This window comes from Zalophus californianus, chromosome 13 (genome assembly GCF_009762305.2).
Source record: "Zalophus californianus isolate mZalCal1 chromosome 13, mZalCal1.pri.v2, whole genome shotgun sequence".
NCBI lineage: Eukaryota > Metazoa > Chordata > Mammalia > Carnivora > Otariidae > Zalophus > Zalophus californianus.
The window spans coordinates 43,241,380-43,262,732 of NC_045607.1; the positions used below are offsets into that span (position 1 = coordinate 43,241,380).

Genomic DNA, 21,353 nt, shown 5'->3' on the forward strand with positions numbered 1-21,353 from the left:
CATTCAGAAAAAAAGATTGTGCTGCCCTGGGCTCATGACAGTTCATTGGAATTTGCATTATCCCTCCTAAGGGACTGCAAAGAGACTCTGTGCTACTTGGATAGAGAAATGTGAGAGGAAAATACTAAAGCCCTCCCCAACTGCAAAGAAGAAGGGAAAAGAAATGAGATGGTTTTTGCCTGAACCTCTTCTGCTGCTCATCGATTCCCGAGGCCCTGTGTTGTAAAGAACTGGGTGTGCTGAGAGTTTTCAGGGGAATTAGGAAGGCATGTTGGGGGGAGAAGGGCTAGGAATTAATCTACTTTGTGCCATGCCCAGTTCTTGGTACTTGATGTATATTCTCCACCTCATTCTCTCACAACCATTCGTCAGGGAGCTATTGGTGACAATCGTTCCAGAAGTGAGACGGAGGGCGGCTGCATGCAGGGCAGCAGTGATGAGCTCACACAGGGACAGTCCTAACCCTCATCCGGTGCTAGGCATCATGCCAGGCGTTTGAGTTGGAATATCTGAATTATTCCTCACCACCATCCTGTGAAGTGGATACCATTGTTGTTACTCCCATTTTACAGACGAGGAAACTGAGGTTGCGAAGTAAATCTCTTCTTCAAGGTCATGCAGCTGGCCAGAGGTGGTGCTGGGATTTGAACCCAGGCAGTCGGGTCTCCAGAGCCCCCACTGTTAATCATTATGTTATAGGCCCCTCCATTCCTCCTTTTAGGTTGCTCACTCGCTATCCTGGTGACAAAGCTGCTTTCACCTGAGGATCACACAATAAGCAGACCTGGAAAAGCCCAGAGGACCCTTGGGAAGCTGTGATGAGGAAGTGACACCAGGTGAGCTGAATGTTTCTTTCCCAGCATAGGAAGTGTGAGTCTGGGGGTGCCTGGGGGGCGTGGTCGGTTAAGAGCCTGCCTTTGGCTCAGGTCATGATTCCAGGGTCCTGGAATCGAGCCCCACATCCATCTGGGGAAGAAGGACTAACTGGGGAAGCTCAGTGTCCACCAGCTCGACAAGACCAGTCAGGGGTACAGGAGAGCTCTTGCCCCTTTGATGCCAAGCGCACACCTGCCAATAGTCCCACAAGACCATTTGTTCCTGACCAGACTTAGTCTTCCAGGAAAGACTGATATATACCAAGGACAGGGAAGTAAAGATTGTCTCCTCAAATTTGGCAATAGGAATACAGTAAAAGACAAAGGGGAGAGTTCCAGCTGATTCAGTAGACATTTGCATCCTAACTGTGGCTGAACACTCTTAGTAGGTCCTCATTTAGCATCGCAACCTCCTCACAGATGCTATCATCAGATGGATTTCACAGGGGCAGGAGCACGAAAGCCTCAGCTCTCTCGCTTTGGCTACATGCATCTGTCTGTTTTTTTCTCAACCCTTGGTTTAGAAGCCCTTTGGGAAGAATGATTTTTCCCTTCTGTATGAATCTTCACCATTCATTCTTACTCTAGTCATGTCAGGTAGCTACTAAGGTGTGGTGTGCATTAGGGCCAGATAGGAGACACTGAAGTTTCAAAGAAGACACCTGATTATTACTAGAGTTCAGATACAGTTGATACATGAATACAGAATGGAGAAAGCAGCTATTACCAATGGAAGGCTCGCCAAAATAGACTCGTCTGGCTAGCAGCAGAAGAAAAGATTTTTTAGGGGAAAAAAACTGTACTCTTTTTTTTTACCATTCTTAGATTGTCCTGAAGGGCAAACTCTTTATCTTAATGAAATTATGGGAAAAAACAAAATAGCAAATAAGCTCCAGCAGTTTAGGGAAAAGATGTGCTCAAACTCTTCTTAGAAAGTGAGCCTCAAAGCTAAAGAGGTCCCTTTTCCTGCATGTCCATTGTCTTTGACCTTTGCATTTCTTCAGGCTCTCCTTGCTCGTGCCCATCACTCTACAGAAGTGAGGGGAGGGCTCTCCCTGTCTCTAGGATCTTCTCTCACCATTCACTTTTCACAAACTGAAGCCTGCGGAGTGCCTGTCCCAAATTCCAGACCGGATCATGTCCCCTCTCTTGTGCCCCCTAGAATCCTTCAGAGGCAGCCCACTCCCACCAGAACAGACTTCTCTCTTTGGTGAGGCCCAAGGCAGGCTTCTCACAGGTTAGAAAGGATGGCCAACAATCCTCCTAGATTTCTTTTTTTTATTTTGTGGACTAGAAAGTTTAAAATTAAACAATAGAGGGTGATTTAGGAATGCTACCATCTATCATCACCTTGTTTCATAGAAAAAAGGACATATCAATGCCCAAAGAATAAAGTAGATAGATCTATGAATAAACATCACTCTGCTACGTTCCCCCAGCGTGCGTATGTAACCTACGCCTTCAGCAGAGCACTGACTGAGGCAACTGGGTTGTAATGCCGCTGTTTGAAATAGTTCATTTGGGGGCGGTGCTGTTGGTTTTCCCCGGGGAGTCCTGAAGGCCTAGAGTAGAGGCACCTGATATGCTTGAGCAGCCCAGCCCTTCCATACCTGGTCACTCTCCACGTGATCCTGCTTGCACCTGGAAGAGGACGTCCCCTGGAGGGCAGGCAGACTCTCCAGGACTCCTGTGACCACTCCTACAGATGAGAAATAGCATCTGTGTGTGCGCTTATGTACACTTATATTGCATACACAGACACTCAGGCCCTCGATATATTCTCTGTGTTTGTCCGCCGAGAGGGCCTGATGACAGTGACATGCCGGTTCAACGAACACATCTAGTGCCCAGATCTTGACATGGGAATACTAATTTCTACTTAAAGGAACCAGGAATTCTTGGAGAAATGCTTGGTGCCAGGGCTGGAGCAAAGAAAATCCAAGATGAGTATGGAACCATGAGCATCAAGAGCTGGGAAAATGTTCATATGCTTTAAGGTAGAAAGTCCCTTTTTAGGAAACTATCTGAATGAAACATTCATAAGTGCTGAAAAAAACTGAGTCATAAATAGGCTCATTACTTCATTGTTTATGATAAGGAAAATTGGAAACAACCCAAATAACAAACAATAGGGCAAATGACCAAAGCCAGTTATGAATATTCACTAAACTGGATGTCATAGAGATGTTAAGTTCATGACGATGCTTATATTATAATGTTAAGTCATAAATGCCACATCTCAATCTAGTATGAGTACGAGTCCTAACTGGGGTCTGGCTCTTCATGGCAGCCTTCTAGAAGAGAAGCCCTTCTGCTCTACCTCATGTATCCCAGCATCTATCGGGGCCTTGAGGTGGAGTTGGCATTCTTGCTCCTTCAAGATCTTAACTCCTGCTCTCAAATACCATCTGTCCTTCAAGGTTTATACCATTCAGCCCTACATTTACCGCCCCCTCCACAATCATCATTTTCAGTCATCCTCCAAAGCTGCCCTAATTCACTGAAGACTTTGGCACCAGTTTCTCCCTGTTCCTCTCATTCTTCTCATAGGGATCTTCCTTGGCCACACAGACAGTGCATCCAACAACTTGGCTGCTCAGTTGACTTGACATCCCTATGCCAACGCTCTTCCCCCCAATCTAATTTAGCAATCTGAAACCATGTCCTTGGACCTCATTATCATATTGCCCTCTTCCAGCTTTGAAATGTTAAACACAGGGCACCTGGGTGGCTCCATCGGTTAAGAGGTTAAGCGTCTGACTCTTGATTTCAGCTCAGGTCATGATCATGGGGTGGTGAGATAGAGCCCTGAGTCGGGCTCTGTGCGGAACGTGGAGCTTCTGTTCCTCTCCCCACCAGCCACAATTGCTCTCTCTCTCTCAAAAGAAAAAAAAAAAAAACAAAACAAAAAACTCCCAGACCCCACTGTAAATCTATTCTTCCACTTTTCTCTTAGCAACCTCAACATTCCGGTCGCTCTGTTCTAATGCATCCACTCTGTTTTCCCAGATGATTGGAGAGCCATTAATTAGCAATCTCCTTATGACTTGGGTTAAGCGGAAGTTTTAAAATAGCAACCTAGAGGAGGGGAGCTTAGTTGTTGGCATAGAAGGAGACCCCTAGGCTCACCTTATCCCTGGAACACAGCTAGATAACTATCGAATCATTCTGACTACCCAAGAAATGGACCTGAGGACCGACAGAACAAACTCCACAATAGAGGGAGAGAAGAGGCCACGTCACAGAAAGTAGGAGGTGCAGAGATGTGGTTTGGGGGAGAAACAGATGGCAGGTACGATGGAGGGGCGGGAGCCCTGGTTGCAGAGAAAGGTGAGAGAGAGTGAAGCAGATAGGGGATCACACAAGGAAAATACTTCCCTAAAGCCAGTGGCTGGGAAAACAAGAGGGGCTGATTTTCCTGAGACTTTGCAATTAGCGGGGCTTGAAGACTGGTGTTAGAAAGGTCAGTGGGCTTGGCTGGGATAGAGCCCTGAGGGTGCTGCCCAATCCTGGAGTAAAGGCAGGCAAGCAACCCTGGGACAGACGGCACGATCTGAGGATCACCTAAGGTGCATGGGGGGAGACTGTTCGCTTTTGTTGGAGCACATTTGTGAGAGATGGTGTTGGCAGAGTCACATCTCCTGGGACAAAAAACCAAGGGCGCCATTTCCCTCTGCCACCCCTCAGCATAGGGGTGGAGCCACCTGAGGTAAATAGCACAGCACTCACACCGGCTCCCTAAGCTCCTTACACCAAATGCCACTCCCCTGTGCTCTGCTGGGACTGCTTTTCTCCAGCAGGTGTGTCTCAGTCCCAGGGCAGCAGGCCCCTTCCCCAGAAGACCAGCAGAAATCCCTGTACACACCTCATTTACTGAACAGAGAGTTCTGCAAGGCTTCAGTTCTAGTGAAAGTAGCTTCAGGTCTCATTTAACAAGCAGACCAGAGCACACCTGGTTAAAACTCCCCACACTCTGACCAAGGTCCAAACACTGCCCACAGTAGGCAAGGGGACCCTCGGCAGATGCCTGGCCTGAAGGACAGAGCAGCCAAAACACAGCAGCAGAGTGCGCATGGCACACACCGGAGACACTCCTGTAAGTGCCAGGCCTTGGACACTATATGACCCCTTCCTCATAAGGCCATTACTGTCAGGACCAGAAAGCGTAGCAGGCTTTTCTAGAGGTCAGAGACTTTGAAAAAATGCCAAGATGGAGGAATTTATCCCAGATGAAAGAATTAATCCCAAATGAAAGAACAAGATAAGGTCATGGCCAGAGATCGAATCAAAACCCAATATAAGTAATATGTCTGATGGAGAATTTAGAGCCACGATCATAAGGATGCTCTCTGGGCTTAGGAAAAGAATGGAAGAATTCAGGGAGGTCCTTACCACAGAGAAAAAAGAGTTAAAAAACAATCAGTCAGAAATGAAAAAAATGCAGGGGTGCTTGGATGGCTCAGTCATTAAGCGTCTGGCTTCGGCTCAGGTCATGATCCCAGGGTCCTGGGATGGAGCCCCACATCAGGCTCTCTGCTCCGCGGGAAACCTGCTTCTCCCTCTCCCACTCCCCCTGCTTGTGTTCCCTCTCTCGCTGTGTCTCTCTCTGTCAAATAAATCTTAAAAAAAACAAAAGAAATGAAAAATGCAATAACAAAGATTCAAAACAGACTTGATGCAATGAATACAAGGATGGAAGAAGCAGGGAAACAAATTAGTGACTAGAAGACAAACCAATAGAAAATAATGAAGCTGAACAAAAGGATGAAGAGTTATGCAAGACGAGAATAGACTTAGGGAACTCGATGACTCCATCAAAGGTAATAACATTTGTATCATAGGAGTCTCAGAAGAAGAAGAGGGGGGCATAAAATTTATTTGAGGAAATAATAGCTAAAAATTGCCCAAATCTGGGGAAGGAAACAGACATCCAGATCCAGGAGGCACAAAGAACCCCCATCAAAACTGACAAAAGCAGGTCAACATCAAGATATATTGTAATTAAATTTGCAAAATACAGCAATAAAGAAAAAAAAAAATCCTAAAAACAGCAAGACAAAAGAAGTCCCTAACTTACAAGGGAAAACCCATAAGGCTGGCTACAGATCTCTCAACAGAAACTCTGAAAGCCAGAAGAGAGTGGCATGATATATTCAACAAGCTGAGTGGGAAAAATCTACAGCCAAAAATACTCTATCCAGCAAGGTTATTATTCAGAATAGAGAGATAGTTTCCCAGACAAACAAACACTAAAGGTGCTCATGACCACTAAACCAACCCTGCAAAAAATATTAAAGGGACTCTTTTTTTTTATTGTTCTGTTAATCACCATACATTACATCATTAGTTTTTGAAGGACACTTTTTTTTAACCTAGGAAATATTTATTGTACAAAATTTACATTTGTTGTATATAGTGAAAACATAGCAAAATAATCTTATGTTAATCCATTTTCTTTGAAGTTTTCTGTGAAAAGTAAAGATTTATTTCCTAATATATTCTCAGATAATATAACTTTTTATATAGTTATTAAACAGTTGTATTGGTAATAAGCATTTGGGACATAGGTATAAAACTGCAAACAGATCAAAACAGCACAGGGGGAAGACCACTGCCAAAGGGTAATCTCCATGAACCTGGCATTTTTCACTGCAAGGCAGATGCTGTGGGTCATCACACTGTATACATGGTTTGATTATCTGAAGCCATTCGTTAAGATACTTGAGTATTTTAATGAATCTTAATCTTATTCCCATTTACAACTGCACCAAAAACCATAAGCTACTTAGAAATAAACCTAACCAAGAGATTAAAGACCTGTACTCCGAAAACTAATAAACATTGATGAAAGAAATTGAAGATGATGTAAAGAAATGGAAAAACATTCCATGCTCATGGATTAAAAGAATAAATATTGTTAGAATATCTATACTACCCAAAGCAATCTACACATTCAATGCAATCCCTATCAAAATACCAATAGCATTTTTCACAGAGCTAGAACAAACAATCCTAAAGTTTGTATAGAACTACAAAAGACCTGGAAAAAACAAAGTAACGTTGAAAAAGAAAAGCAAAGCTGAAGGCATCACAATTTCGGACTTCAAGCTATATTACAAAGCTGTAGTGATTAAGACAGTATGGTACTGGCACAAAAACAGACACATAGATCAGTGGAACAGAATAGGAAACCCAGAAATGAGCCCATAACTGTATGGTCAATTAATCTTTGACAAAGCAGGAAAGACTATCTAATGGAAAAAAGACAGTCTCTTCAATCAAGCAGTGTTGGGAAAACTGGGCAGCAAAAGAGTGAAACTGGACCACTTTCTTATACCATACACAAAAATAGATTCAAAATGTATTAAAGACCAAATGTAAGACAGGAAACCATCAAAATCCTAGAGAAGAACACAGGCAGTAACCTCTTTGACCTTGGCCATAGCAACCTTTTACTGGATATGTCTCCTGACGCAAGGAAAACAAAAGAAAAATTAACTATTGAGACTTCATCAAAATAAAAAGCTTCTGCACAGCAGAGGAAATAATCAACAAAACTAAAAGGCAACCTATGGATTAGAAGAAGATATTTGCAAATGACCTATCTGATAAGGGATTAGTATCTAAAATCTATAAAGAACTTATCAAACTCAGCACCCAAAAAATAAATAATCCATTTAAGAAATGGACAGAAGAGATGAATAGACATTTTTCTCAAAGAAGACATACAAATAGCTAACAGACACAAGATGCTCAACATCACTCATCAGCAGGGAAAAGATGAGTTTCAAAACACTTTTCTTAAGGGATTATATAGTTAAGATAGCTCATGAACCAGAACTTGAAGGGCATTTGAATCTAGGTATCTCTGATTAGTTTTTAACAGATGCTTTCTTGCAGTTACTCAAAAGAACATACAATATTGTAATGCTTTGAAAACAAAAAACTTCTCATTTTGCTATCAACAATATCAGTGGTTCTTTAAAATCTGATGACTAATTAATTCACATTATTTCATGAAAATATATTTCCTAATTTTCAAAGAAAATCTTATAATGGTTAATTTTTAAAAACCGTCATAGTATCAAAGATAAAATAGATGTCAGATTGAGTCACAAAACTTTTGGAAATTCATCCCCAGCATTCTGACCTCCATTTGGCAGTGACATCATAATGTCCTAGCTAGTTACAGGATCAGCTGGGCAACAGAAAGGAAACTCTGAAGAGGAGCAGAAGATTACTGGATAAATTAATCATTTTCCCTATGAATTTTATATTGTTTATTTTTGTATCTGGGGTTTTTTCCTTACAGTACCCCAATACAACTTCCTATCGTAGTGGTGGTGAGTAAACATTTAAAGGTTTTACAGAAAGAGCAGATAAGAAAGATGACCCATTTTCCTAGAAAACTGGTATGTGACAGTTTTCTATAGAATGATACAAAGTTTATTATTGGAAATACGGCATAATTTACATTTTAAATCTCTGCCTCAAATCCTTTGTAGAAAAATGCAATTGAAAAAAAAGAAAGTAGTAAAAGAACTCAACATATTTCTTATTAACTTTGCAGATAAGATGTGGCTGTCTGGCTCTCCAAAAGAATATAAACAGGAACCGGAAATTAAGGAGAATACCCCTACTAATGAGAAAAATGGCAATTCTTATAAAGATATAAAACAATGTAAGTCTTTAAAGTTCATAGTAGCACATATACAAAAGCTGGTTATACTGGTTTGATTTAACATTTAAAAAACTCTATAATTTATTTCCTACTTCTTAAATTCTCATGTATCTTATAAATGTTTCAGTGTGTTAAATGAAATTCTTATTTTCTACAGCTTTTTTTCATGAGATGCTATGACGTTTTAACAAGGTTCTTTTGGTAATTTCCTATAAATAACAGAGTTCATCATGGCATTATGGTGATTTGCAATTGATCTAATTCTATGGTGAGTTAACCAAAATTTATTTGGAGGCGGGTATCAGTTTCCTAGGGCTGTAGAAACAAAGTACCACAAACTTAGTGGCTCAAAGCAACAGAAATCTATTCTTTCACAGTTCTGGAAGTCAGAAATCCAAAATCAAAGTTTTGATCATGCCATGCTCTCTACAAAGCCTCTAGGGAGGATCATTCCTTGCTTCCTCCAGCCTCTTGTAGCGCCAGGCATTCCTTGGCTGGTAGCACAATTCTAGTCTCTGTCTCCATCCTCACATGGCATTCCTGCTGTGCCTCTGTGTCCATCTCCCTCTTCTTATAAGGACACCATTCATATCCGATTAGGAGCCCACCATACTCCAGTGTGACTCCATCTTGACTAATTATATCTTCAATGACCCTATTTCGAAACTAGGGTGCATTCTGAGATTCTGGGGATTACGACTTAAACATGTCTTTTCTTGGGGGCGGGACACGAAACGCAACCCATTAACAAGATGACTTTAAGATGTTTGAAGGGTCCATCACACTTTAGTTTATTCATCATTACTCATATGGGCTTTCTTTCTGTGTCCTTATAAGGCCCACCACTCGTAAGAAACTCTTGTTAAAATAAAAGCAAATTAAGATTAAATCTAGTTATCTTGGGATCCTTATTAACATTCATCAAAGGAAAAATAGGAATACAATCAAGATATATATACACTCAAGTACTTTGATAATAATAATGCATAAGTTGTATTTCTCTTTTCTCTTTGGTGAATCAATGTCCTTCCTTTGTAGGTGAAAAGAAACACCTGATTCTTAGGTCAATTGCCAGATTTCATACTACCAAAGCCAGGGTCAGGAGTGTTACCTAATCTATCACCACTATCACCACCAGCCTTCTGCCTATGGTGTGCAAATGGTGCAGTCATTTCCCTTTCAGGATGTACCTCTGTTTTAAAATATCCAGAGGGTAAATAAACCAAGAGCCTGATGACTACTTTGATTAAAGAAAAAAATCTTTCTTACACACACAATATATACAAAACATAAGTGGGATCTTCCTAAGAAATTGTGTTATGACTTACTTTTCTCATTTAACAACTCCGGAGCTCTTTTCACATCTGCCTCATTATTTTTAGTGGATACATAGTATTCCATAAATCATGTCCCATAATTTATCCACTATTTTTTAAAGAATTAGATGATGTGCAGTTTTTCCCTTTTACATTCTTTTCATATACAGTTGGGTGTATCTCTCTTTGGATAGATATCAGGTAATGGGCATTGCTTAATAAAAAGTAAATCTTCAAAAATATTGATACCAGCAAATTGCCCTCCCAAAAGTATCTACCAATTTACATCCTCTAAGAATGCCCCACAATCTCACCTACAATGAATATTGTTAATCATATTTTGTGAATATAAGTGAGAAATTTCCATTAATGTTTTCATTTGCATTCTGATTACTTATGAAGGTGAGTATTTTTCTCTATATTTATTGGGTATTTTTATTTCTACTTCTGTGATTTGCCTATTCCTATCCATAGCCCCTTTTTCTATCAGGGTGTATTTTCATTTATTTGTAGGAGCTCTTTCTATGTTTAGTATATTAATCTTTTTCCTATAGTAAAAGTTAACAAGTGGGGCGCCTGGGTGGCTCAGTTGGTTAAAAGTTAACAAGTATTTTTTTCCCAGACTGTTGCTTACTTTTAAACCTGTTTTGGAAAAAAATTAAAAATTAAAAAATAAATGTTTTGGTATCTTAATCACAGAGAAAAATTGTAATTTTCTAAAATCAATTGTTGATTGATTTTTTAATAATTTCTGCACTTTATATTTTGGTTAGATAGTTCTTATTCAATTTAAATTCAAATTAAATTGTTTTCCTATTTTTTAAAATAATTTCATATTTTTATTTTTAACTCTTAGATCTTATATCGTTATCTTTACATATGAAATAAATTAGGCACAAAACTTTATATTTTTCAAGGAGGTTCGCCAAATGTCTAACACCAATTCCCTACTCATGTGAAACCCATTTAATATAATCTAAATTCTCATTTGAAATTGTGTCAGTTGCAACCTTTTTATTGTTTCTTTGATCTGTTCTTCCTTGTAAAAATACCAAAGTGTTTTAATTTTTATAGTTTTGTAACTCATAACATGCATGTTGGGCTTTGGTTTCCTTTTGTTATATTTCCCCATAGATCTAGTTCAGAAATTCCTCAAAAAACATGATACATTAATGACACTGTGTGTGTGTGCACGTGCCTGCATGGGAAGATGATTGAATATATATGTATGTATTAAACACACATATGCAGTCATGTATGTATAAAATTTTCTGTCATTTCACGAGATTTTGGAAAGAGTAGACATGTATATATTCATATGTCAATATGTCAGTGTGCCATCTTGATCCAATTTACTTTGACTCTGGTTGGGTGGATATATCCATTAGTTTTGAATTACAACTAACCCTCAATAATTTCTTCTTGGAATGTTATTTATTTATTTATTTATTTATTTATTTATTATTTATTTGACCGAGAGAGACACAGTGAGAGCAAGAACACAAGCAGGGGGAGTGAGAGCGGGAGAAGCAGGCTTCCCGCTGAGCAGGGAGCCTGTGGGGCTCCTTCCCAGGACCCTGGGATCATGACCTGAGCTGAAGGCAGATGCGTAACAACTGAGCCACCCAGGCACCCTCGGAATGTTATTTAGCATAAGGATACCAATTTGGCTTTTTCTCCATGAATTTTATTTTTACTTTATTTATTTATTATTTTTTTAAGATTTTATTTATTTATTTGAGAGAGAGAGAGAGCACAAGCAGGGGGAGCAGCAGAGGGAGAGGGAAAAGCAGGCTCCCTGCTGAGCAGGGAGCCCAATGTGGGGCTTCATCCCAGGACCCTGGGATCATGACTTGAGCCAAAGGCAAGCTTAACTGACTGAGCCACCCAGGTGCCCCATGAATTTTATTTTTAAACCTTGCCCCATTTCCTTAATTTATAGCTGAAGAATGTCTCAAAATCTTTATTGTTCTTTTCTCGGAATTAGTCAGTGCTTATGTTTTAAGAAAAAAAAATCAGGTGAGGAAAAATTTAAAGGAACAAGAAGTAACTTAGTTGCTGAAAACATTTGATCTTGTATTTCTAGATGTGTTCACAACGCAAAATGCAAATGGCAGCCAGTCTGAAATATCTGTGAAAGCAACAACTGATTTGCAATTTGCTCTAAGAAACTGTAAGTACTGAAAGTGACCATTGCAAATATGAAAAGCCGTTAAAGCAAGATTCCCAAACAGCAATAGAAAGTATCACATAGGAAAAATGTCTTAGTGGAGCAAGGGTCAGGGAATCTTAGTTCCTAAATAAGGAGACTCCATGTCCCTTGCACTGATAAAGTCAGAAGTCAAGGAGGTTCTTACATACCTTAGCCTCATATTTTTGGTTTTCATGGAAAGAAAAATAATGAGTAGATTTAGGGTTCTAGGAAATTGTACGTCTTTCTTAAACCCACATTTTTATTCCTTTCTACTTATACCTTCAACTTCAAATGTTCTTATTTCCTTTTTGCATCTTTCTACCAAGTGTAGTTAATTTGCTAGGTAAAACTGTTGCCATCATGTGACTTCAGAGGCCATTAAAATTCTCTGAAGGACATATCCATATCTTTCACCACGAAATATCAACAGCTCATCTCTGTGAAACCCATGAGCATAAAACAGAAGACAAAGAAAAGAGGATACAAGTAAACAGGGAAGAGAGAATGTTTCTGGCTCTAGCAGCTTCAATATTGGGAAAAGCCAGACTCAGTAATACCTAATTATTAATAAAGTTATTTGACAATAATGGAACATTTTGAGTAATTCTAAACCTTGGGACAGAAGTGAGGGACATTTCAAGGGCATATGTTCATTAAACGAATCACTCATGGGAATTTTGCTTGTACACAGCAAACATCATCTTGAGTTGTTTGGGACAAGAGACAGAGAGCCAGGTCTCCAACAGACTGAGGAACTCAAATTCCCTTAGGAGATGGATTATTGAGGACCATAGGACCAATGGAAGAAATTCTAAAACCCTAATTTCTATTCCCAAAATTCAGGTCCTCAAAGTATTGTCAAAGAAAGCTGGATTGGGATAAGAAATTGTTGCCCTTTTAAATGCAGGCTCTGGCAGAAGGAGATATACTAACATGGTAGGGACGTTCTAGAGGAGCAAGCCCCTCAAGGAGGTGGAATTCTCCAGAATAATTTTGACTAACAATTCTTTTAGTCCCCAGAACTGTGATGGGAAAATCCACACACTTTTCTCCAAGTATGAGGGATGCATAGCAGGGTTGAAGGATTACTTACCAATTTTGTTGGAGTCCTGCCTGAATCATGTCAACTCTGGTAACAGGCTCTTTTCCATAGCTTTCTTGCCAACAAGGCACCTGTCATGGTGCTGTTGGTAGGCTCAGTCTGAATCCATTCTGCCTCTCTGTAGAACTTCTTCTATAGAGAGATTGCCTGTACTTCGTGCGGAACTTCATTGACTCCCATATTAAACAAAATTAACTGAAATGGCCAACAAGGGGGGGTGGTGTGTGTGGAAAATGTCCCCCAGTCACACTCCAAATACACTCTTACTGACGTTCCTCCAGAAGATGGACACATTATAGACTGAGATATATACTAAATCAGGCCTGAAAACCCTTGATTTGTAGCCCCAAATCATTGTACCCAAAACTCTGTTTTGACTAGTTAACACGCAAATGTTTCCGACTTACAAGGATACTGATGTGCCTTCCTCTTCTGTGTTCTAACCCTGACTGGCAGCCAAGCTATCCGGGGCTGATAGGATCACTTCAAGTCCTGTTCAGGGAAACATCTGAAGCCAGTGTTCTCATCCAATACATCTCTTTTACCTCTAAAGAAAGCTTACAACCACCACCACAACCACCCCCAACACCCCCATCCCAGCTTTCCTCTCTTTTACAAATTATAGGGGTATTAATCCCCTCTCAGGCAACCCATTATCCCAAAACTTCATTCTTCAATGCCTTCTTCTTTCCCTTCCTTTATAATATCTCAGGAAAATGTCAACATCTTTCTCTTTTTTTCTTTTTCTTTGTTCCATTTTTTAGCTTAAAAAATGCCTAATCACAGATGCTCTCAATCTTTCTATATGCTGATAATCTGTTATCCCTTTTTGCAGATAAACTCATCAATGAAACAACTATATCTCATACTGGAAAAAGCAGTAGTGAAGAAAATTCTACAGAACCCTATGGGAAAAAAAATCAAAGTATTAAAAATTTCTGAACTGTAGTCATACTTGCAGCATATCACTATATGATTTAATTTATGTTTCACTACTCTGGGTGTTTCATAAAGTAATAGCATGCTTAAAGAATTTATACAGCTACAATTTGAAGTCACTCTAAAATCTTTTAAACAGTGAAAATCTGAGTCAATTTTTAGATTTATCTGATGGGGATAGGATGTGAGCTCTTTTTATTTTTATTTATTTTTATTTTTTATTTTTATTTTTTTAAAGATTTTATTTATTTATTTGAGAGAGAGAGAATGAGAGATAGAGAGCATGAGAGGGAAGAGGGTCAGAGGGAGAAGCAGACTCCCTGCTGAGCAGGGAGCCCGATGTGGGACTCGACCCCGGGACTCCAGGATCATGACCCAAGCCGAAGGCAGTTGCTTAACCAACTGAGCCACCCAGGCGCCCCGTGAGCTCTTTTTAAAATAAAATTTATTTTAATAAAATGTATTACATTTATATTTATATGAGATATATAAGTGTATTTTAATACATTTTAATATTATTTTTAAATAATAATGTAAAAATTTCTATCTGCTTGAGGAATAAATTTATCTCTAATTAGAGTCAATTTTTAGTGACTCAATTTTAATTTAAAATAACTGGGGGTTTGTAATGACAGGTTTCAAAATCAAAATCATCATTTTACTTTCCTGCAAAGAATATTGTTCCTTCTAAAATATTTGTATAACCATAACAACCCAGGATGGCTCTCCTCTAAGGCCTTGAATGAGTGGTCTAATTGAAGACAATGGACCTGTCATTACATGAAGCATCCAAGTATGTTTCTCATATGGTTACTGTGAATTAGTTTGCATCTTTAACACTGCTAAAACAAATAAAAATCTTAGTCACTTTTTTTGATATATTTAAAAATAGAGATCTCAACATGCTGGTGGTATTCCTTTCTAAAATATCTAGTAATTTACTGCTAGGCTTGGGTCATGTTCTAATTTCTTTTTTTAAATTTATTTATGTATTTTTTTTATGTTCCAATTTCTTAACCAGGCATTTAAATCTGAAATAATCTGACCATTGAGAAATGTTCAAGTTTCATTTCTGGTCACATTCTCCATCCATTATCTTCACTCCAGTCTACCTGAGGTTCTCAGAACTCACCAAATCTGCTCATGACTCAGTGGAATGATTTCACTCTTGCCTTGTTTGCCTGGCAAGCAATTTCTAGTCCTCTAAGCCTATACTGGAGCATCATCTCCCTTTCGAAGGGTTTCTGGCCTTTGCAACTAGAGTTAGGGCTCTCTGTGCATACCACTTGTGCGTTTCTATTGCCCCTGCCGCCCTCCCCTCCGTTATCCTGCATCATAATTAATAGTGATTCTTGTCTGCCTCCCAAACTGAGAGTGTGTTCCGTCAGCATAAGGGCTGCGTCTTCTTCATTTCTGAACTTTAATGCCAACCACAGCGTCTGGCACATGGTAGAAGCTCAAGGTATAACTGTTATATGACTAAACTAACAAGTGAATAAATGCTCTATCACAAATTTACTAAAGTGAACTTACCTTACTTAGTTATCCTGTTCTATTTTGTTTTTTAAACAGAACCAACCAAGGGTCCAAATGAGCCTGCATTTTGGACAATGTTAGCTAAAGGTAAACTCATAGTAGTTAGGTAGCTGGGAAAATGTTTTGGTTTTCTAAAGTCTTATGTAAGAAAGCCAAGATCAGTATAAATACTTCTAATATTAAGAATTAATAAATCAACATTCTGCTGCCATTATCACGTGTAATAGCAAATGCAAAACAAACCCACAAAACTGATTGTGTTGCACACTTTCCTGTTCTCTCCCCCGAAAGTTTACTCTCCTATAAATGTTGCAATCTTGTCATTCAATTTATTTATGATTAAAAATTTTAAATAAGGCTCTTACTCAATGTAGTCCCTTTTTGTGTTTGGAGCAGTATGCATGTAAGCACATGGAGATACGTGAATAAATGCAAAGTATATATCAAAATATATGCATGTATAAAGTAATGCATATATCGTAAACATATAAGCATACATGTGTAGATGTAATGTGCATGTCTTATATATGCACATAAATGTATATGTAGATGCACACATGTATAAATGTAATTCATGTAGCACACATATATGCACGCTTGTAAACACAAAATATATACCATGTCCAGTTGATTCCCATTATTTGCAGGGTTTGTATTTCTGAATTTACCTACATTTAAAATATATTTGTAACCTCCCAAATCACTTTCATGGTCATTTGCAGAGATGCACAGAGCAGCAAAAAATTTTAATTGCCTGACACTCATGTTCGAGTGGAGGTAGAACGAGGCAACACTCTGCCTTTCTTCTGCAGCTCTTAGACTGTAATTAGCGTCCTTTTTGTTATCTATTTAGTGCTATGTGTTTTGCATTTTTGTGCTTTCAGTCAGTGATTTTGCTAATTAAAATGGCCCCCGAGTGTAGTATTAAGGTGCTGGTTAGTGTTCCTGAGAACGAGAAGGCAGTGATATACCTTATGGAGAAAAATATGTGTCAGATAAACTTTGTTTAGGCTTGAGCGATAATGCCATTAATCATGAATTCAATGTTAATGAAGCAGCAATATACATTAAATAAAGTATCTTTAAATAGAAACACACATCAAGCAAGTTATGTATTGATTGGTTGATGAAAACATTGTGACCAGAGGTTCTCAAGAACCTAAGCTTGCATTTCCCCCAGGAGCAACAATTCAGTATTCACGAAGTCAGTGTTCCTGCGAGGTGACTTTACGGAGCATAACTGTCATGAATAATGAGAATAAACTCTCTATATTAAAGACACACACACAGTAATTTTTGTAAGTGAATTTTGTTTACCATAACCCCAATTTATTGTCTTAACAGCTTTAAATGCAACAACAGCTGAGGAGATTGAAGAAAAAGATCAATTATTTCGCCCAATTCCAAGTAAGAACAAAATACTTCAGTTAAATGGATGCATAAGTGCTGGCACACATTTCAATGTGTGACTTCACAGCGTGACGATACTGTTTTCCCTAGTAATGTGGAATGTATGTAAAAGGGTAGCGTGGTGGCTAACGTCATTTCAGAGAGGACATTTGCTGTTTTAAAAAGCGATTGTCCCTAAACATTATTCTCCAGTTGCCACATATGCAGAGGGATGTTTTCATTTTCTGGTTTTGTGACTTCTATACCTAAAACAGATAAACCAAACAGGAGTAGGCAAGTGAATCGTATCTATAACGCAGTTTTTAATTGATAGACTCTATTTTCAGAGCAGTTTTAGGCTTACAGAAAAAAATGAGCAGAAAGTACAGAGAGTTCTCCTATATCTCCCCAACTCAGTTTCTCCTATCATTCTCATCTTGCGTTGGTTTGGTACGGGTTTTACAATGTAGGAGCCAGTATCCATATGTTAGTATTAACTAAAGTCCATAGTTTACATTAGGGTCCACTCCTTGTGTTGCACAGGTCTGTGTGTTTTGACAAATACATAATGTCATGTGTCCACCATCACAATCATAGAGTAATTTCACTGCCCTAAAAATCCCCTGTGCTCCACCTATCCACCCCTTTGTCCCTAATCCCTGGCAACCACTGATCTTTCCACCATCATGATAGTTTCGTCTTTTAAAGAATGTTATATAGTTGGAAATATAAAGTATGTAGACTTTCACCCTGGCTTCTTTTGCTATGCATTTAAGATTCCTCCATGTATTTTTGTGGCTTGATGGCTCATTTCTTTTTATCACTGAATAACATTTCCTTGTGTGGATATACCGATTTATCCATTTACCTACTGAAGGACATCTTGATTACTTCCAATTTTTGGCAATAATGAATAAAGCTGCTATAAATATTCATGTGTAGGTCTTTGTATGGACATAAGTTTTCAACTCTTCTGGGTAAATATCAAGAATTGTGATTGCTGGATTGTGTGGTAAAACTATGTTTAGCTTTGTAAGAAATTACCAAACTGACTTCTAAAGTAGCTATACCATTTTGTATTCCCACCAGCAATGAATGAGAGAATTCCTGCTGCTGAATGCAGGTTTTATTACAATTTTCATTCATGGATTAGTTATATTTATATGAGTAAAAGAACTCCTGATTTCAACAGAAAATTTCACAACAAGGCAATATATTAATTTACCCCAAACCTCTGTCCTAAAAATAAACTATTGGGAAAAAAAAAATAGCATCTGGTGATACATCTAAGGCCTGACATCTCTGTTCTGCATTGGATTATTTGACAAATATAGCCATTTGCCTTGCAGGGTTTTAAGAAAATCGAGTGAGTCTTTGTTTAGAAAAATTATATATAGGAATGACTAATACTGTGTTACTTTAGAAGTATTTTGTCTTTCCAAGTAATTAAATTGAACATGATTAATTTTTTATCATGTATGGAGCACATATTACATGCCAGGTCCTTTATATACATTATTATGTCAGTCCTTACAGCAACTCCATGAAGTTGGGATTATCTCCATTTTACAGATGAGGGAGGGAACTGAGGCTTAGAAACCTGTCCTAGCTTGTAATTAGCTTTCTCATGATTTCTAGTGGTGGGGAATTCCAAACCCTTCTCTAGTTTTGACCATCACCTTGAAAAACAAAATGTACTATAAGCACATCTCTTTACAAAAATCCTTTTAAGGAGTAGCAGAGCAATTCAGGAGCACAGACCCTCTTAACATAATTTGTTTGATTATTCCCCAGAGAATCTGCCTCAAAGTCAAGATAACAGTCACTGATAGCTGTATACATTTCACTCTTCATGGTCTAAGATCGCACTTTGACAATTACAGAATCAGGGAATACACATATGTGAGCTCGCCACTGCTTATCACCAAAACACCATGACCTAGAAAATAATGAAAACCTTTGGAACTTTTGGGTGGGAGAAAGTTGGGGGAAGAGAGAAATATGAACATGGTCATTTCAAGTCACCATTAAGTAAATGTCTATTAAGCCAGAAAGAAATTCAGGAAAATGTAAAATGTGGCAGTAAAGATGTATTTTCATTAATAGATTTAGTAAAAAGACCTTCGACATCTCTGGATCTGGACATGATTTTTATTATCTAACTTTAGAAAGAAGTAGATTCTCATTTCTTTTTTAACATCAAATACACTAGGGTGATCTCAGTAATAAAATAACAGATGCAGTTCTTAAACTTCATGGAGAAATCATCTGGTACACCATCCTTTTAGCATCAGAGAAAAATCAATGCAGGTCCCAACAGTAAAAGGGTATCTTTCTCTTCTGAAAGATGAGGCCCTGGTATGTAAGTTCGTCACATTTTTAATAGTCATCTCTTCAGAGTCTTGAAATGGTCTTTATTAGTCAGGCAGGAAGATTGCTGTAGACACATTTGAGCATCTGGTAACCTGATTTTGAAACCAGATTTTGCCACTTCCTCGCTATGTGCCATGGGCGAATTTATAAACTTCTGTGATCCTGTGAAATGGAGCTAAGAACAGCTCCTCCAGGACTATTGTGGTAGTTCAACAAAACAAGCAGAGAGTACTTAGTCCCAGGGAGTAGCCTATAGTCTTCCTTGCATTGCATGAGACAAATGAGGGTGCACAGTGAATACCCTGGATGCTGAAGGCTTCTCTTCATTGCTTAGCTCTCTTTACTCATCCAGGAAAACATGCTGGAAACAGTTACTCTTTTCCATTGCATTTTCTTTGTTTCTTCTCAGACTCTGATTTGAATGCTACAAATGAAGACACCCTGATCAAGCTACAGGAAATCAAGTTAAAATTAATGCTGGGCATCTCGTTGATGACCCTCTTCCTTTTTGTTATCCTCTTGGCAGTCTGTAGTGCCATGCTGTACAAAGTGAAGACACTTAAGTAAGTCCGCAAACCTCCGGAGTCTTTGGAAAATGCATGATGTGAAGCTCTCCCCCTCCTTTCTTTGGTAGATTGTTTAGGCAGTGTGGCTCCCAAATCTTTAAGATCTCGCGCTGGGCTCCATTTCTCCTATTCAGAAAGGAGCATGGGGCTGTCTCTCAGGGAGAATTTTTCCCCAGCATATTAAATAGTCATCTAGAGATAAAAGTAACACTCATCAATTGGAAAGGATATAGAGAATCTAGGTATGCATTCTTTTTTGCTAGCCTTGGATCAAAAGGGCTATGAACTCTGTTCTAAACAGCACATCTGCTTAGGGTCTAACATTTTTCATTTATTTATATGGTGTTGTACCAAGTAATTGGACAGAATTAATATGTTATTTTAATTTTTGTGATGCTTTTCTAAATTGAGTTGAGCTGCAAATGTATGTAATTAAAAACAATTCTTGATACATGTTTTCTTTTTCAGTTATAAAAGTAGACATCAGACTGAATACACCGTCAACCCAGAGCTGGCGACTCTGTCTTATTTTCATCCATCAGAAGGCATATCAGACACATCTTTTTCTAAGAGTGCTGAGAGCAGCACGTTTTGGGGCACCACTTCTTCAGAAGTGAGAAAAACAGACACACAGTCAAAATCTAGAATGACGGACATTGTTTCCATAGCCTCAGATGATACAGGTGGGAATGAGGAGTCAGATTTAATTCAGAGTGAGGAACCAAGCGAAGAAACACCCACTGATGAATAGATGACTTTAAGTTTTTGTCAGAAAAGAAGTTTCTTTGTGACTCCATTAAGGTCATGATTTGGAAACTGCTGAGAAACTTAAATTTTCTGGTGCCTGAAAAGGAGGACATATTCAATAAAATTATCTCAGCCATAAAAATTCTATCATGGAAAAAATACAAGAAAATAATTTAAGGTGTGGAAAACTCATCCAGTAAAAATAATCCTGGACAGTGACTTATGAAAATTATTCACTGTAGGCCGGTTAACATTAAAATGAGGACATTTAGATATCTATCTTATGGGAGGGCATTTTGGGGACTTTCAGGGTAATCACCACTACCTACACCCCCTCACCAAAGCAAAAAGAACACACTTCTTTGTGTTTTACTGGCGAAATAGTTATGCCCTATGAAGAAATGAAACTAAATTAGTACTAGAGACTCCTAGCATTCTTTTCTTTTAATTTTTACTTTTTAAATTTGTATTTTACTTATATTCAATTAATTAACATATAGTGTATCATAGAGGTACAGTTCAGTGCTTCATCAGTTGCACATAATACCCAGGGCTCATTACATCACATGCCCTCCTTAATGCCCATCACCCACTTCCCCATCCCTCCACCCACCATCCCTTCAGCAACCCTGTTT

The 21,353-nt window shown here is 38.6% G+C and overlaps 1 protein-coding gene across 1 annotated transcript; it reads left to right on the forward strand.

Annotated features, from left to right (window-relative positions):
* The first annotated feature begins 8,076 nt into the window (after window positions 1–8,076).
* On the forward strand, window positions 8,077–20,976 carry EQTN (equatorin). Its single transcript, XM_027616090.1, has 8 exons — window positions 8,077–8,218; window positions 8,446–8,556; window positions 11,959–12,045; window positions 14,004–14,093; window positions 15,680–15,730; window positions 16,988–17,050; window positions 19,815–19,968; window positions 20,440–20,976. Exons 1-8 carry the CDS (start codon window positions 8,140–8,142, stop codon window positions 20,720–20,722), a joined length of 918 nt encoding a protein of 305 aa, XP_027471891.1. The 5' UTR covers window positions 8,077–8,139; the 3' UTR covers window positions 20,723–20,976.
* The last annotated feature ends 377 nt before the right edge of the window (window positions 20,977–21,353 follow it).